This window comes from Aptenodytes patagonicus, chromosome 21, assembly GCF_965638725.1.
Source record: "Aptenodytes patagonicus chromosome 21, bAptPat1.pri.cur, whole genome shotgun sequence".
NCBI lineage: Eukaryota > Metazoa > Chordata > Aves > Sphenisciformes > Spheniscidae > Aptenodytes > Aptenodytes patagonicus.
The window spans coordinates 2,347,330-2,366,242 of NC_134969.1; the positions used below are offsets into that span (position 1 = coordinate 2,347,330).

The window sequence follows — 18,913 nt, forward strand, 5'->3', positions numbered from 1 at the left end:
TCTCTGTGTCTCCTGTTTTATCTCTTTCTCCTCATCTAGGTGAATCTTTACCATTAGCTACCACCAACCAGATTCTCATAAAATTTAGTTCCAAGGGTCAATCTACGGCCAAAGGTTTTCATTTTGTCTACCAAGGTGAGTACCGTTGTGTTCTGGAGATGTCATCAGGTTGGTCCCGAGATAATGCTCAAAAATACAGTGATGTCTTGAAGTGTCCTGAACTGCTTTTGGTGTCTGTGGGTCCTTGCACGCCTTCTGTCTGAACAGGAAATGTCACAGGAGATTAAGATTATTTTGGTAGCAGTGAACTTGCAGGGCTGTCTGGCTTCTGTAGGTGCTTTGTATTCAGACCTTCCATTTTCACTCAGCTTCAACCCTCGCACGTCCCAGGATTAGTATCAGAAGTATCTCATTGAATCATGCCCTGAGTACACAGTGAGTTCTTGAGATTTATACCCAAGCAATTTTTCCTACTGGCGTTTTAGCATATTTCTCAGTGTAAGCAGCTGAACGCTTGTCTAGCAGCTCTGTAAAATCCTTCCTCTCTGAGAGTCATAGGCTTAGGTCTCCTGCTGTCAGACTTTTGCCCCTTGATCCTTTCAGTAACAGCTTGCATTGCATTGGGCAAGTCCCACTTAGAGATTTTAAAGTAGTAAATAGAAAGTGATGCACAGAATAGTGGGAAAACAGAAGGGCTTTCTCACCCACATGCTTTGTACAGCTATCTGTGGTTCAGCCAAGCTTTTACATGCACGTTACTGTAAAGTGGGGACAGGCAGCAGGGGCAACCTGTGCCTTCTCCAGGGGCGAAGTGAAGCATGATTTGGGTTTTATAGTATCCAGCGATTTGTTCTCTTGAATTTCTGCCTAATTATTGTAAAACGACTGTAGTTCTGATAGTAATCTTTAAAGATTTCAGCAAAGCAAAGGTTTTGATGAAATCAGTAAGGATTACCTCTTCCCTCCTGCATGCTAATTATGAGCTGCACACTCTTCAGTGATTACTGCGTGGAAAGCAGGAGTAAAAGAAAGAGCCAGCCCTGGTTTTGATCTGCCTGGCCAGGCTTTAATGGCATTTCCTCTCATTTTTACACAAACAAGGAGTTCTCTCTCCCAAAGCCTCCCGCATCAGCCTCCCCCATCCAGTGATGCACGTGTATGGCAAGCTCCCCCGAGGTGAAGGAGGCGGAAGCCTGAAGCAGCGTGTTGAAAGCAGCCTGAACTGGAGAGCGGAGCTGCAGGGTCAAGCACCCAGGCACGATTCTTTCCATGGTTTGGAAAGAGGCCAAGCACGTGCTCGTCGGTCACAAATGGCTGAGCTGGGGTTATGTGAGCAGGGGTACAGATCCATGAGTATTTTGGCTATCTTGGATTTGCCCAAAGTAGTGCATCATCCTAAGTGGCTCCTTTCTGCCTCTCCGTTCCCCTCCCCAGACCACTGACACACTTCAGCTTCTTGCTGATCATCTTGCCTGATGCCTTTGACAGCGGGTTTGACGTTCATCTCTGAATCAAATTAAAATCAAACACTATAGCTAATGCGCTCATTATCTTTGTGTTTTCCCCCCTTCCAGCAACTTGGGCGTTAAACACTAATAAGTTGTAAAGCAACTCAGAGAAAAATCTAAATTGATTTCTTCCTCAGCAATAGACATTTCTGTGACTCGTTTCTCCCCTCACTTATCTGTCAGACTCTCCATTTCTTTCTCTGACTGTTGTTTCCAGTATTGAGCAGGAATGCAGGCAATTTCAACAGTTGGTGATGCAGCATCACAACTTAAATTCCCCTTTTCTTTCTCTTACCCTTCTCATCATGAAGAAGATTGTTTAGAATTGCTGTCCTTTATAGTAATGAGGCCAAGTGAGCTGAGAAACCTGAAGGGTTTTCTGCTGAGGCTCTAGCATTATATGGCAAACCAACTTTTTGGAAAGTCGCGGCTGAATGCCTTGGTTTCCCTATTATAAATGACCTTTCTGATGTGCTGATAAGTTTTCTGAAGGCAAACAGTCTCATCTTAGAAAGCATGCATGGTTCTGTAATGTCCTAGCTGCTTTTACTGCTGTTACTTATTCAAGTAACACTTGAATTGACAGAAGTTTGAGTGAAATGTTATTTGTTTTTCTTCTCAATGGTCATGTTTGGATTCAGCCGCTCTCTGGGCTTTAGGTATAATCAGATTCCTATGTTGTTTTTAACATATCTTTAACTTGGTACTTCATATTTCACGTTTGCTCTAACCGTTTTTTGTTTTGTTTTTGCTTTGCAATTGCACACTCCCCTGCTGGTTCCTCCTGTCTGCAATGCAAGCGGTTCCGCGGACCAGTGCCACCCAGTGCAGCTCGGTCCCGGAGCCTCGCTACGGCCGGCGGCTGGGCAGCGATTTCGCGGTGGGGGCGGTGGTGCGGTTCGAGTGCAGCGCTGGCTACACGCTCCAGGGCTCCCGGAGCATCGAGTGCCTCACCATGCCCGGGGCACTGGCTCAGTGGAACGTTTCGGTACCCACCTGTGTGGGTAGGTATCTTTTGGGTTTTGGGGAAGACCAGACAAAATGGTTCAGCAGTTTGTGCTAGAAAAATAAATTACATCCTTTGGGGTGGTTAAAAAAAACACAGACAGCCCACAACAAAAAACAAAAACACCAACGAAACAAAAAAACCCCAACTATTTCATACCTCCTACATACAAAAGCCAGGCCTGCCTATGAACAAGGGCAGTTAACCCCAAATGTCAGGGAGGGGACCTTTTGATCCAATACTCAGTTGTGGGATCTGGCACAGCATCTAGAATAAATTAGATCTGTCTGAAATCTGCTTTCATCTTTGGAGGAGAGCAGTTCCTAGAGAACCGGTCTCGTGGGCTGATGTACCCAGTGTTCCCCACACCTAAGGGCTGTGCACTGCTTGTGTTAGAAGTTATATGAGAGATTTACTGAAAAGAGGATTATTCAAACAAACCTTATCCTTAAATCATGAGCCAATTCTGCTTGCTTTTTTGTCCATGGACAGATGTTTTAAAGAGAATGTTTTAGTATAAAGCCAAGTCCTTCCATGTTCAAGCATTACTTTGCTTATTTCAGTGCCATGTGGTGGAAATTTGACTGAACGCAAAGGAACCATCCTGTCTCCTGGCTTCCCTGAGCCGTACCTGAATAGCCTCAACTGCGTGTGGAAGATAACAGTCCCCGAAGGAGCAGGAATACAGGTACAGTGTTAGCAGCTGTCGCTGCAGCGTGAGCTAGAGAGGAGAACGCACAGTATCTGGTGCACTTAAAGAGGCCACGTGTTACGAAGTTGCTGCTCCTCAATAGGAAAGAGATCGATTGAACGTGTAGTTCTCTGGAATCAGACATTCATTTACACTATGACTGCCAAAAGCGGGTAATATTTCAATGGATTTTTGCCTCCTGGAAGCACTCTCCGTGGGAAATCAACTGGAGCCATGTGGCTGTTCTGGTGTAACAAAATAATTGTGGTATTTTGGGCATATATTTTTATACTGCTTAATTATGCAATGTTGAAAGCAATGAAAGCTACACCAAGGAAGAGTTGCTTGCTTGGAGTGCCTGCATGGATTTGTTATGCCAGCAGAGTTGCAGCAGTGTGATTATACAATTACAGCTTTGCTGTTCATTGTCTCCAGGTAAATGAGCTCTCTCTGTGGTCCCTATCATTCCTCTGCAGAAATAGTCATGCAGACTAGAGGATGTTGAGAATTAAGCCCAACATCACAGACCGAACCTTAGATAAAGTTCCCATTCAGCACGTACATGCCTTGTCCTCACAGAAGGCATCTCGCCGTGCGTTGCCCTGACACCAGTTGACGCACAGGATATGGATTCTTTAACAGGTTCATTCATTCCACAGGCCTCATTATCACACGGTTTCTTTCTTCTTCTTTACACCACTTTGTCTGCGAGGGTTTTGTTCATTAAGTGCTTTTATTTCTCTATCGTGTATTTGGCTAATAGACTTGTAGGTGGGTTCCTCTCTCTGCAGCGCTCACAGCTGTTGGCACACAGCAGTTGTGTTTCTCTCAACAGTTTTATTGAGACATCAGCTCTGCCTTGCTGGATTGCAGTCCTGCTCTCCCAGAGGGGGGCCTTACCTGGTGCCACCATCATGACTCAAACCGAAACCTGAACCTGGGTCTGGGGTGGCAGAGCTGGTGGGAGCAGCACCGGGGGCTTCACAGCAAAACAGCACAAGCCTGGAATAATATTTTGTGCCCTCTGCCAGGCTTTCACTGTGTCCAGTCCAGCAAATTCCGCTCCCCTCTTTGTTTTTGAAGCCATTTAAAATAGTGTTTTCAAAAGCCTCAGAGCTCACTGTCGATACCTTCCTGTTCATCTGAAATTTTAGCCGTTCTCAAAGCCCCCAAATGGCAGGAGGATCCGTTTAGCTCAGCCAAATGTCTGAACAGTTGAGGCAGTTTGCAAGTTGCTCGGGACTCCTGGGATCAGGAGGTGATAATTCACTTAATTTTTAAAGCGATGTAAATAGATGGCTGTATTCTGCATTGCCACGTTCTGAATGCAAACCCTCGCTGCCACTTCTCAGCCTGTGGAAGAAGCATGTCTTTATTCCCAAGTACTTGTTTCTCACCTCTTTGGTTGTGCAAATGCGGCTCTCACATGTAAAACTGGAAAATGTAATGCCAAAGTGTTTTAAAGGTTTCTTTATTTCTTTTTTTTTTTTAACCCCTTTCCTGCTGGATGTGATCCCTTGCAAGGGAAATAGATATTTTGGAGTCTAGCACAGACCGCGTGCAAACAAAAGAGTGTATCCTGTGGCTGAGCTTTAACGCTGCCAGAGCCTTAAGTTCAGTTTTTAGGTCTAGAGTGGGAAGGTTTTGGTGAAGGGCAGGACCGTGATCCTTCCGTGTAACCCCTTCCTCTGGTGCTTGGCAAGAGTCCGTGTGGACCCGCACCGGTGCTGGGGTCTCCGCTTCCAGCTGTGTGGGGGACACCACGCCGTTGGTGTGCCGAGGGACCCGCCGCCCCTCAGCTCTGCCTTAGACACAGGCCAGTTGCGGGATGGCACCTTCCCTCGACATCAAACCGGATCGCATCAGCTTGCGACACTGGGACTTCCACTGGACGTCTTCTATGGGGGAAAAATGCATTGCGAAAGGTATTGGCCCCCAGGAAGTAGAACAGCCACAGAAAGCCCTGTGCAGGAGCTGTCGGTTGGGGAGCAGCCCAGAGGCAGGGTGATGGCCACAGAGCTGGACCCGCCAGGCTCCCGCACAGCGGCTGCGTAACCTGCCCCACTCGCATCGGCTCCACTTCCCCAGTCACCCGCTTTTGTGTGCGAGATGTTCTCAGTTATTAGATACTAATTTAAGCATCAGTTTACCCTCATTTTGTACAACAATTAAAGGTTAAACAACTGTAAATCAGAGGAGGAGGTGAAATTAAAGCTTTCTTGGTAGCGGCAAGTCATTGGCAGGATTTTTATGTAATCAGTGTACGAGCTAGCACTTCTGCCATGAATTATTCATTCCTGTGGCAAACCTTCCTGAGTGAATTAATTTATATACATGGCAGCAAATAGATGCAGATCCCTTGTGAATCCACATGTCAGACTAGAATTAGGACCTTAAAAATGTTTATTCCGTTAAGTTGGGGGGCGAGGAGAATAAATAATTTAGAAAATGTAAGAGCAAACAAAATGCACATTCTCAATCCACGTTCTCTTTCAATAATGTAAATCACAATAGGGGTGTAATTATGCAGGCTGAAAGGTATTGACTTGGTCAGTGTGATCAGTAATGGCTCTGCAGGGGTCACTGCAATTTCTGCTAGATGAACTCCACTTATTTTTCTTTAAAAAAAAACCAAAAACAAACTAAACAACTTTGTAGGAACTTTATAGCCTGCTTTATTATTCAGAATAAACCAAGGAGGAAAAAGGTTAAAATGGCAGAAATAACGGGGTTTGATTTTTTTTTTTTAAGTGTGTGTGTGTTTTATTTTATTTTATGTTTAGCAGGGCAAAGGCATATTTGGAGTGGATGAGTAAATACAGAATAAGAACACTGCAGGAAAAAAGGGAGGGGGGTTTCACAGAATTACCAGAGGGCAGGGTGGGTGTGTGTAGGTGCATGTGTGTGCATGCACGTGCGTGTGCATATGGGTGCGTGCAGTCAGGATTTGCAGGGCGCTGAAACCTCTTCACAGCGTTCAGTCCAGTGAACGTGTCCTGCTGGGCTCTGTGCTTAAGGGAGTAATTCTGTTGAATTCAGCAGGGCGACTGCAGATCACAAGCGTTAGGCTTAGTAGGAAATCTTCGTCCAAAGAGACCTTGAAGAATTGAGGCTCTGCAGTAAGCAGATGTGTGAAGGCTGGAAGTAAAGGGAAATCCACCTGCCCGAATTACCGGCATTCTCCCCAAACCCACCGGCAGCGGCGCCGAACATCTGCGGCTTCTGCTGCGTGCCAAGAAATGAAGCCTTTTGTTTGGGGCCAAGTTGTACAAGCCATTTATGCTCCTGATTTGTCTTTAAGGTTCTTTGCTTAGAAGTTTAATTTGAAGGTACCCAGTGTTTGAAAATGTCGTCTAGAGCTTACAGATTAAAGCTGTTTTTTTCCAAATACTGTTGGCTTTCTCTCAGGTTTGCTGTCTGACCCTCTCGGGCTGTTGACCAACCTTGATCCTACAGCACAGCTTATTTTTCTTAATGGGACACTGAATGCTTTGAACTCCCAGTATTTAGGAATAAAGGCAGCATCCGTTTTAACGGTAATCAAGGAAAACAAATCTATGCAGTTACATGTAGATCTTTGCTCAAGTATAAGAGCTGCTTTTCAGTGTAAATGCAGATTTATCAGATCTCATGATGTAACTCATTTGAGGGTTGCATTGATGGAGTCAAGTGACTTCCTTAAGCCTCCAAACCTTATGGGGTATGGCAGAGAAAGGTGGGAAATCTGAAAATGTGACTTGAGTGAATTGACTAAAAGCGGAGAAACAAGGCAGCTGCAGAAACTGCATTGGATTAAAAAATCTTGTGGTTTCATGGGGTTTTCTTTGTTTTTATTTTAGCTCTTGGGTTGCTAGTGGTTGCTCTCATTTGGAAGTGTTGCAAAAGTCTTCAGGGATTTCTCAAAACAGAAAAAAAGGCTCAGATTCTGAGCTGCCGTAAATTAGCTGTGAAATGACAGGAGCTCTCCCTTTGTAGCAGCAGAAGACAGCACCGCCATACGGAAGTTTGGAGTGTGGAGTTTGCTGGAAAATAGCTGTATAACCCTAATGGTGGTGGTCAAAGGCAATAGGTCCCCGAGTTTTGCCAGCGCGTTAGCGCAGATAAATAGCAGTGCTGACTTCAAGCCCCAGGGTGTGTTGCTAACTTTATTAGTGGCCCTTTCATTGATACTATTTTGGTTTAGCAGCATGATTGCAGGAGCTGTACTGTTTGTTTCTTCTTTTTTCTCTTCAGATCCAGGTGATCAGTTTTGTTACTGAGCAGAACTGGGATTCCCTGGAAGTGTTCGATGGAGGAGATAACACAGCTACCATGCTGGGAAGTTTCTCTGGTACGTGTTCAGCATCATGTTCAGTGAAGCCCATCAGTGCATGCTTAACTCCTGTTCACGTCAGCTGGACTTCAGCACGTACATAAAATTAAGCATACGCTTAAGTGCTTCAGAAACTCAGAATGGATTTAAGCTTGTGCTTAAAGGGAATCGTATGCTTTGTTGAACTGGGAATTTGACTACCATCTTCCTGCAGAAAATGTTGATAGAGAGCCTTAAACACAAAACCAGTGGGGTAGGTTTGGGTTTTTTGCGAAAACCCATGAGCACTTCCACAGCCTGGAAGCGGGAGTTCCCGCAGCACTGCTGGGTTGCCTGGGGTTAGCTCAGACCATTGCGCTTGGCAAGTTAACCTAACCTGGCCGATTTGCACCAAAATGGATGAAGAGCTACAAAACAACCTTTCTTTTGCTCGGCAGCGGGGACCGTGGCTTTTAGCAGAGCAGGGAGTAGCAAGCAGCCCAAGAGCATTGTAAAGCTTTCAAACAGCAGAGCCGCTTGCAAACCGATGGCCCCGATTCTTGCTTATTTAATGAACAGATGTGTTCAGAGTGCTTTGAGGTTGGCAAGGAGAAGGGTCATGCGTAAAGACCGGCAGACTCTGCTCCCAGCACTGCATTTGGGATAGAACTGCCTTGACCTGGTGCTGCAACAGCTTCCAGGGAATGAGGCAGGAGAAGGAATCCGCACCTTGCGGGCGACCTGCGCTCCACCCATGCTGTTTCTCATCACCGGTTCCCTTCTCGATGCTTTTAATCTGTCTGGTCTGTAAGTGGTAAAACTTCACATGATGAAATTCATCAGTAGACTTTGAAAAGGCCATTGCGGAGAGGCCTTGGGTATTTCTCAATTGGCCTCATTAGAACCTGATCAAAACCAACAGAGCTTGTTAAGTTAAAGGACTTTCTGTTCTCAGCCTTTTCTGCAGCTAGTCTCTGAGGACACGGAGGAGGAAAAAAGAATCCTCTTCAGTATCTTTGTGCACCTCTTGTTTTCCCAGGAACGACAGTGCCTGCGCTGCTGAACAGCACTTCAAACCAGCTCTATCTGCATTTCTATTCGGATATCAGTGTCTCTGCTGCTGGCTTTCACCTGGAATACAAAAGTAAGAGCAATTCAGCCTTGATCTCACAGTTCCTCTGAACGATGGGGAAATGGTTATGGAGCCATTGCCTTGTAGAAGTGGAAGCTGCTTAGTGGGGAAGGTGCGGTGAGCTTTAAGGCCCACGCTTATGTGGTTTCCTGCTCTCAAGTTGCAGAGAGGGAGTGAGCATTAAATGCAGAATAGATGCAGCAGAGGAGATATGGGGTCATGGGGCGACCCTCATCTTGCTGCTGATGCACTTTGTAGCACCTGCTTGGTTTCTGTGTTGCAGCACAGGAGGAGTTGTGGAGGCCAAAGTATTAAACTCATGGAGAGTTGGCCTGTTCAGCACAGTGCTGTAATCTTCGCTTGGGAAGTGCCTAAAATGATGCTTGCCAGAGGTTGGGAGGGACTGCCTGCTCTTTGCATTCAATATTGGTCATTGCTGGAAACAGCATGAAGGGCTAGACAGATCTTTATAGGATAATTCCGGTTGGAAGGGACCTCAGAGGTCGTCTCATCGAACCCCCTGCTTGAAAGCAGGGTCAGATAAGAGATAAAACTAGATTACTCGCTTTATACATCTTTATGCAGCCTGTGCTTGAAAAACTCCACGGATGGAGACTGCACAAACGCTCTGGGCAGCCTTATGTGACAGGATGAGTGCTGCAACCCCTGGCCATCCTGGTGCTCCTCTGCTGAACTCGGTCCACTTTATCAATGTTTTTCTTGTGCTGCGGGGCGCAAAACTGGGTACAATATTTTAGGTGCTGTCTAATGGGTGTTGAGTAGAGGCGGGGGGTAATTGCCTCCCTCCGTCTGCTGGCTGTGCTCCTGTCTGTACAGCCCAGGACACCGTCAGCTGCCTTCGCTGCCAGGGCACGCAGCTAGATCCTGTTCAGCTTGTCTGCTGGCATGGTATCGCTCTCTGCTTTGTGCTTAGAGGTGCAGCGTCCAGACACTGGACAGCATAATTTCCCTCGTGATTGATACGAATGCATGGCCACCCTCCTTTTGCAGCCTCCAACTCAGGGAGGCACATTGGCATGAACTAAATGGGAAGTTTTGAGATCATGTTCCAAAGGAGGCACTGCCCAAAGCATAGGCACCCACTCCTTTCTCCCCCTGTGTTGTGTTGGACAGTTTAGCGGGTTCATCCGTTACGGATTATGCCGGCACCCTGGCAGAACGGCAGCACCTTGCTTCCAGCAGGTCTCATTCAGTTCTTGGGTATACAGACCTGAGAACAGCATTATATATGATGATATACAGAGACTATGTTTTTAAAAAATCCTCAGTGGTAAGAGAACAAACCTGACTAAAACTGGAAGACGTGGCAGGGAAGAGAGCCTCTTGGGAAAGGGCGGTCAGGTTTGGATAAGGATGCCAAAAATTTGTTCTGCCCCATGTCTGTGTTTTGATTCCTGCTATTGGAGCAGATGTCCGTTCAGGAAAGGTGTGCTACAGCCAAGCTGCAGTGGGTCACAGTGGTGGTGGCTGTTATCTCGCCGATGGTACTGTACCAAGGGCTTGAATTATTCAGGTACAGTCCGGCAGCAGCACAGACAGTGTACAAGCAAGCAGGTGCAGAATAGCAGCTCTCAGCTCTATTCAGCACATCTAAATTGAATGTTTAGCTAGCAGTCAGGAAAGCAAGCAGGCTTGTGCATTTGCAGTGTACTTAAAGATATGGGTGCGACAGGGCCAGGAGCCGCCGGTCTGGCCTTTGTGCAGCTCTCAGGGGACTGGTTAATGCGTGGCAATGGTCTGGCTCTGTTCCTGCGTTGGTAGCAGTGATGGTGAGCTGATGAGAGATGTGCTGGGACTGCTGTCTCTGTTCACACAATCTTCCTTGGGGCAATGCAAACATAATTGTTTCTTGCTGGACACCACGTCTGACAATTGGTTCTGATCACAAATCTTGTGTTTGTCTCTGAAGCCAACCAATGTTCTGCTTATTTTTTCCAAAGCAGCAAATAGATTTGAAAGTGTGTTTCATTTTGTAAAATGTCCACGGAAATGGCATAGCTGTTTGACTGCAGAGACTGTGTGCTTTTAGGGGGCCAACTAGTACTAAGCTTTCCAGGTTTTACTGGGTTTGCAGGTAGAAACCTTGCGTATTAATGGATCCAGCAAGATTACAGCAACCAACAAGACTGGGGAAAAAAAGTGTGCCCCAGATTGCTCTCTGGGAGCTGGAGAAATGGATGTTGTTTTAGAAATTCTCTTGCTGCGACTCTATTTCTTCTCTATTTCTTTTTCAGTCAATAAGTTCTCTGAGGATCATATTACCTCATTGCAACAATCATGTTCAGGTTTTTCATGAGGCTTGGGATTATCAGGCTTGTTTGGTTTCTTTGCTGAGAAAATTAATAGGTGTTGATTTTCAGTGCAGCTGGAAATAATATATTTTTTGCTTTGCTTGTACAATTGGAATTTCACGGCTCTGAGCCCCAGGTTTTGTCTTTGTTCGGTTAGAGGTGCTGCGAGGAAGTTTTGAGAGATGAGCTAAAACACCAGAGTTTTCCTCCCCTTTCTCCCTCACTGGATTCCTCAAGCAAAGCTCTTATCTCTACGTGCTCAAAAGCCAAAGCAGAGTAAGAACAATTTAGGACTGAGTGCAACTCAGTGCTGCTGACCTGAATCGGAAGTTATTTAAAGCTATTTTCTCTCTTGTCTCTCTGAAGGTCAAGCAATGCAGCCATGTGTGGGGAGGGACTACGTGTTTTCTTGCTGGGAAGCGTGACTCAGGTTTCAGGAGGAGAGTCAGCATCTCCTTTCTCATTTCTTTTTTTCATCTGCTTTCGGCTCAGCTTGCGGACTGTAGGGTTTAAGCAGAGCATTAGCCCTTGCAGTGATGTAGAAGGTTATCTTTCAGTGGCAGCCACCAGCACGGAGAGCGAGGGAGGTGCTGGCAGGCAGCTGAGCCATGGTGGGTGCGAGGTGACTGCAGGCACCGGTCTTCGTTTTATCTCCGTTTGGTGTTGCAGAAGGAAGAGGGGGTGGCTTGTGTGTAAAGGAGAGTGCATCACCCGCCACACGACTTCAGGGATTGTTAATTGGGTTTGCAGCAGGGTATTCCCAGTTGTAAATGTAGCTCCAGTTGGAAATGGGATTGAATGAAATTTTCGTAGGGTGTTCTGCAGGCATCATCAAGGGCCGGCCACGCTTACTACTGCTTATATCTCATGGTAAATTCAATCTGTAATTGCAAACAGGAAGAATAGGGTCGGAGAATGAAGCCGTGCTGCTTCTGCCCACAAAGGGACAAACTACATACAACGCATTCTGTATGCCCTTGGTATTGCCAGCGAGGGACAGCAGATAGTTCCCTCTTGCATCCTCTCCGGTCTTCTGTCAGATGCTGCCTGGCTGGTAAAGGAGCGTATGCGTAACAGGAGTACGGACCTCGGATAGGGAGGGTTCATGGTGGGTGTTTTGCTTTGTGAACCGTTGAGAATGAGCCCTTTTTTGCTTTGCAGTGGACATGTGTCGCAGCTGCAGCTCTTCCATCAAGTCATTAGGGTTCAGCCAAAAACATTTTTAGCCACAAATCACAAAATTGTTTGTGACACCTTTGTACATTAAAAAAAGTGTGTTCCAGATAAAGTGAAAGCACTAGACGTGAATACCTCGGCATCCTGGACATGCCCTGTAACACAGGGGAATATACTGCGTGATCAGGGGTGTCTTTGCGGAGAATCCAAAGGCAGCGGGACTTTCCCACCCAGCGTCTGTGGTGGAGGTTGTTGGTAAACAGGCGCCTGGGATAAAATGAAGGCGTATGTTTCCGTTCCTTCTGCCTTCAGCGCAGACCCCATCCCCGCTTCCCAGAGCACTCATCTCGCTCTTGCCTTCGCAGCTGTCGGTCTGTCCAGCTGCCCGGAGCCCCCGGTTCCTGGGAACGGCCTGAAGATCGGCGAGCGCTATTTAGTGAACGATGTCGTCTCTTTCCAGTGTGAACCAGGCTACGCCCTTCAGGTACCGAACGTTTTCCAACAAAAAGGACAAGAACAAACACCTGGGATACAGGGAGACCCTCCAAACCTTGTGTCTTGTTTTTCTCTCCTCCAGGGCCACTCTCATATTTCCTGCATGCCAGGCACTGTCCGCCGCTGGAACTACCCACCTCCGCTTTGCATCGGTAGGACTCTTGTTCTGTACCTAGCAGATATTTATAGCACTTTCCTTAAAAAAAATAAAAACTAAAGGTCTGAGTTAGAGAAATGCAGGTTTGTTCTGGAAGTGTGATAGAGCGTGGAAAAATCTTCATTTGTTGCAAGGGGAAATTTGAACAAAAAAAGTCCTTGTTGGCCACCCCGAATGCTTTATTTTGAATGCTTAAAACATGGCTGTAGTATAAAATGTAAAATACAAAACCAGGTTTTCTCAACAAAAATAAATTCAAAAGGGAAAACCTAAAACTTCTTTATACTGAAAGCAGATTGGGTTTATGGGTTGAGAGTTTTATTTCCATCTTAAGCAAAGATCTTAAGACTGCAGTTTATTTTTATGAAATGTGTCATATCATCACTAAAACTGCATCTTTTACTGGGGCCTGTTTACATCGCAGGATCTCTGAACGGCACCACTTGGTGCCTTGCTGTCCCTACTTTGGTGTCTAGCAGGTCCTATGTGACCAGCAAAAGCCGGGTCACTTGTCAAGGCAGCTGTTCGCCCGTGGCACCCTCTGCGGAGCAGGGCTGAGGCTGCTGAGTGTTTCAGGCCTTCGGAGAAAAGGACCGGGCAGTTGATTTCCACCGTGGAAGATGTAAGCCCTAGGAGAAAGAGGCACAGAGGTGAAGGGAACTTGCTGGAGTTCTTGGGTTATTTTCATTATTTTGCTTTTAGCAAATCTAGATGTTTAATATTCATATTGCACGTTTTACAGCTTTGAGACATTCATTTATGCATTTAATAGCTTTAGTTAACAGTTATTTCAGGCTCCTGCTGTTCTAGCTTACATCATTTTGCTTTAAAGTAATTATAAGAGCTAACAGTTTTATCCGATGATCTGCAGGCCAGGAATAAATACAGAGACATTTACAGCAGAATGACTGAGCTAAAGGGCTCATACCCAGGGGAGTTGCTCTGAAAGAAATCAGAAGCCTTTCAGCTCAGCATTAGTGTTGGGGGATCCCAGCATGGAGGAGGGATCCCAATATTATCATCTAGCTGATGACTAGCTGAGCCACTACAAGTTTCAAGTTTTCTTCTTTTAGTTGTCATAGGATTTTGCCTGGTTGGGCTGTGCCTACTAGGCACTATCACGGTGTAAACACTAGGGCAGTTTAATTCAGATTGTCTGGTTTTGGACAGTCATGACCAAGTGCAGTGGCACGAACGCCCATCCACCTGTGTTCATATCCCTCAGCTTGCATCACTCTTGACTGAAAAAGGTCATCCAGCTTCAGAGAGGCATAAACGCGTCTCTGCGGCCAAGTGCAGATCACTGTGAATGACCGTCCTCTTTTATGGGGATGCCGCAGCACCCCATGCTGACAGTCCTGAGGCTCGTTGTCCTGTGCTAATTATGCACCGATGTCTCTAAACCCTGTCCAGAGCACCGCCGGCTGCCAGCCGCACGAGAACCCAGGCTTTGGTTGTTCCCCTACTCGGAGAACAGCTTGCTTCCCTGGCGAAGCATGCTGATTTTCTTTTGGTCTACTTCATCCAGATGCTTGACTTCTAAATAATTTAGAAGTAGTTCTATTAAAGAGCCATTAAGAGGAAAAAGAAAGAGAAATCTTCTGGGAGAAACCTTGTTGTTAGCAAGTACACATGTAACGAGGTATAGGACAAAGGGGATCTGTACCTGCGCTGCCAGAACATGTTAGGAGTATACCTGGGTGTATTTGGCTGGATGGTATTGCCGTAGCAAGGTAGAGGTCATCCAGATAAGCATGAGAAGATGCTATCTATGCATAAATTTCATGTGATGCCTTTTGTAAACATATTTTGTGCTGTCATCTTTGAATCGCTTCTTGGTAGGGAATTTACTTCAGTCAGTGTGCAAACACGCTGTTCTGTATTTATCAGTAATTGCCCAGAGATTGACAAGTATAGCAGTCAAGGTAGATCAGTTAACCAGAAAAAGAAGTAGCAGTACCTGGAGTCAAAATAAGATCAGTCTGTTTCTTCGCAGTAATTTTTTTTTAGGTGGTTAAAAATTCAAACGAGTGCTGTGTGCATGATGTGCGCTGTTACAATGTCTACGGACAGAACAGAGTGTCTGTCTCTCCTCTTGCAGCTCAGATCTGTCCCTCCCACTGTGATTGCCAAAACTGGATCTCTGGTCCAGGCTTTTATCTCCAGAGGGCAGGAGAAAGGCACATGCATTAGTAATGCGTCCATGCAGTGCCTGGCAAACTTTGTGCTAGTTCCATAGCAGGCTTTCCTTTTTCTCTTCTTAGTTTTTAATTTCTTTATTTCCCACACGGCTGGCTGGCCATGGCTATCATCCAGAGACACCCGTAAGTGATCCTGACCATTAACACTGTTGATTTTACAGCCCAATGTGGAGGAACCGCAGAAGAGTTGGAAGGAGTGCTCCTGAGCCCAGGGTTCCCAGGAAACTATCCAAGCAACCTGGACTGCACGTGGAGGATATTGCTGCCAGTGGGGTTTGGTGAGACAGCTGGTTTTGGTTTGATGCTATCACAGAAGAGATGATAGGAAGATACCGACCCTGTTCGGTCAGCGCATGGTCAGTGCTAGATGCATTGTTTGCCAAGATGAGTTACAGAAACTCTGTTGTTTGACCTCCTGATCACACTTTCCATTAAAGATGCATTTATATGGTGCTATGAAATGATATTTTTTCAAAAGGTGATTACAGGTCACCGTGGAGTGTGACAGGTTGATAAGGATTTGTGGGCACGCCTCTGAATCAGCTGTAACGTCCTCCCTTAGTGTGCTTGTGTACTTCCCCATCTTGAACTACTCACGTTTGTAATAGCCTTAGAACATCACCAGTTGCATCAACCTTTATAAACATAACAAGTGACCAAAGCTTGTGTCGGATTATATCCTGTCTCAGCTTGAGTTCATGCAGGCATCAGCCCATTCAAAATGAGGATCTCCCCAGCCATTAGTAAGAGAGAAATTTGCACACCTCCAGCTCAGCTCTTCTCCAGGCCAGCCCCATCAGGGTGCCTAATTGCCAGGAGGTGGAAGTATTGCATGCCTGGAAGGAGTGCTGACTCTCTGGGGTTCCTGAATTCACTCTTTTCCTCCTGGTGTAGCTGCCGTGCACTGCTGGGGAAAAGAAACACCCGGCTCAGCCTGGCCTGCCATCTGAGCTGGCTACACTTAGTTTGGCGAGGGGTGATCCTTGTAGCTCTGTGCTTGCCTTCCTAATTTCTCTGGTGTCAGGCAGAGGGAGCGGCGAGCACTCCAGCAGCATGAAACTACGGGCGTTAATAGCCTGAGCTTGTCTGAAGCTAGCAGGACCCATGTACCTACAGGCACCCTCTACCTCCAACACAGTAAATGTACTCCTGCTGACTGGCCAGGCTATACTGGGCATCGCTGGGCACTATAGCTTTTTGGGTATAGCTTTAGAGGCAGACTGTTCATTCCTCCTCTCCAGGTGCTCACATCCAGTTCCTAAACTTCTCCACTGAGCCGAACCACGACTTTGTCGAAATCCGCAACGGGCCGTACGACACCAGTAACGTCATCGGGCGGTTCAGCGGCACAGAAATCCCAGACTCCCTCCTGTCGACATCTCATGAAACCACAGTGTACTTCCACAGCGACCACTCGCAGAACAAGCCAGGCTTCAAGCTGGAATACCAAGGTAAGGAGGCCAGCAAACAAGCAGCAGTGGGACAATCCTGTCCCTGGGTGCTAATGGTGAGGGCGGGGGAGAGAGGATAGGCGTCACGGTTGTTGCTATTTTGTTGAGTTAATTCCATGAAGACTTAATCCAAATGAGTGGAAAGGTGTTACATGAAGGCCATGCTTAATCCTAGTGACTGGGATCTGTTCACCCAGACTTATGCCTATGGCAAAAAACAAATGTTCCTAGAGTGCTTTGTGACAGTGACAGCCTTTAAATTAATTCCAGCCAGATTCCCTTACATCTTGGCTCTGTTGGCTGTCATGTGCAATGAGAAGAGTCCTCAGCAGCCATGAGTTTGCCCTGGAATTTTGCAGCTGCTTTTCAGTCTCAGCTGAAGTCCAAATGCATCCTTAGCTGCAGCCTAGCCTTGTGGTGGGGCAGGCTGGTGGAGGGAACTGGGTAAATAGCCAAATAACATAACAACGAGGCTGGCATGGATACCTGGAGTAAAAGTAGTGAAATAAGTTATTAAAATCAAAAGATGCCCTCAGTGCAGTTTTTTTGAGATGATGGGAGAATGGAGGTGCCTACCTTCTTGCCCAGCTTGAGTCCTCAGGCAGCTCCCCAGTCTTGAATGTGATGTCCTCTGAGCAGCAGCCGCCTCGGTCTCTGAAGCCAGCGAGCGAGGCCCCTGGAAGTGCTCCTCCTCTTACTGGTTTTGCTGCTCTGTGAAGGTGCTGGACTGGGGCTGCCCGTGTGAGTCTTTGCCCTGTTGAAAGGAACTTTTGGCCCTGCCTGATCCACCGCTCTACCTGGATGAGTGTCTTTGCAAAACCCCTTTGGTCTCCTCTGTCCACCTGTCCCTGGCATATGGGAATATGAAGGGACAAAGGATGCCCAGGGCAGATCGTGTACTTCGTACTGAATACAATTAGGAAGGGCTTTGCTATGCAGCAGCTGGGAGAGAGATCTGAGGAGTGGGAAGGATGGAGCATGTGTCTCCAGCCATGTGATACAGCCAAGGACTGACAAAGGGCTGACTCCCCAGAAATAGCAATAAAAGCTGCTACTCATACTTAATTGAAAACATTAATTTTGTCTTGGCTGTCCTGTTCATGCACCATATAATTCATGCGCTACTGCACAATTTAGGAAGGAATGTGCTCTGTGAGGCACTCTGGGTAATCTCATGGAAATTACTATGCAAATTAGCTCTAGCAAGGCTGACCAATAATTTATAATGCCAGGTGGAACATGTTAACCAGTTGACTTGCATTCATCATCAGGGTTGTCCATGTTTTGTTGAAAAACAAGGCAGATTTCCCAATTAGAAGTGAAGTGCGGGGTGACTCTGTGAATACAGGCTGTGAGACTCCAGCGGACCAGGGCAGACCCCAGTGCTCGTGTCTGAGGCTATCACAAAGCAGCAGCAGGATTTTCCCTCAGCCTGCATGCAGATGTGTGCATGGTTCATTAACGTTTATCTCCTTCAATTAAATCATTGTATGAGGAGGAAGTAGCCAAGCAGCGTGGTCGGTGTACTGTATGAAAATATGAAGTATGAAACATTGTTTCTTATTAGTTTTTTGGGTTTTGTTTGGGGTTTTTTTTTTTTTTCAGCCTATGAGCTGCAGGAATGCCCTGACCCTGAACCTTTTGCTAATGGTGTTGTAAGAGGAGCAGGTTACAATGTTGGACAGTCCATCTCTTTTGAGTGTCTGCCTGGCTACCAGCTGATCGGCCACCCCGTCCTGACCTGTCAGCACGGCACCAACAGGAACTGGGACCACCCGTTGCCCAGGTGTGAAGGTATGGCTTTGGCGTCACCCTGAGAGCACCCAGACGGGCATTTCTGGGCAGAGAAAAGGCTTTGTCTCTCTGTTCTTGGCCTCCTTTTGAATCGTCATTTTGTAATTGTGCTGAAAGTTTCTCTGGAAACAAAAGCATCACTGGAGGCAGGCTGGGAATGTGCACTTTGAATAAAGCCTCAACCCCTGAGGTGTTGAAGCATGTTCTCAGTGAGTTGATGTTCAACATATTTCAGCCTAGTCAAAACGAACATTTTGAGCAGTTCAAAACCAAGGTGCACCTTTTGAGATGATGTGTTTGAATGTCATGCTATGGGTGAGGACTGTCTCTAGCTGTCAGTCTCACTGCTGATGCCAGTGGGAGCTGTGCTTTAAGAATGAAGCAGTCCAGGGTGATTGTAATAATTATTCTTGTCTGCTTTATTTCTTCAACAATGTTCAGCTTCCATTGATTTAGCACTGGTAAATAAAAACAGTCCCTGGTAAAAGACCCTTGCAGCTCTGGGGGCTCTTAGTGTGGGAAGATTGTGTCCCTATCTAGTCTCCTTAGCGTGGCAATGATGGCATCCCCAAAATGATCCAGATGAGAGTTCTTCAGTAACCTTGCCTGGTCTCGTTTCTGAAGACTATGTATGCTAGGAGGACCCTGCAGGCTGAAGGAGTGGATTTATGTTCTAGGCATTGAAGCTCAAATGTCCAA

General features: G+C 46.5%; 1 protein-coding gene across 1 annotated transcript in view; it reads left to right on the forward strand.

Annotated features, from left to right (window-relative positions):
* CSMD2 (CUB and Sushi multiple domains 2) overlaps positions 1-18,913 on the forward strand; it is a 309,987-nt gene that overhangs the window by 236,982 nt on the left and 54,092 nt on the right. Inside the window, exons 33-42 of the mRNA XM_076357104.1 lie at positions 40-135; positions 2,309-2,512; positions 3,078-3,202; positions 7,439-7,535; positions 8,536-8,640; positions 12,482-12,600; positions 12,694-12,763; positions 15,131-15,247; positions 16,211-16,420; positions 18,026-18,214. Coding sequence (XP_076213219.1) covers positions 40-135; positions 2,309-2,512; positions 3,078-3,202; positions 7,439-7,535; positions 8,536-8,640; positions 12,482-12,600; positions 12,694-12,763; positions 15,131-15,247; positions 16,211-16,420; positions 18,026-18,214 — 1,332 coding nt within the window. The remainder of the gene's footprint in view (positions 1-39; positions 136-2,308; positions 2,513-3,077; positions 3,203-7,438; positions 7,536-8,535; positions 8,641-12,481; positions 12,601-12,693; positions 12,764-15,130; positions 15,248-16,210; positions 16,421-18,025; positions 18,215-18,913) is intronic.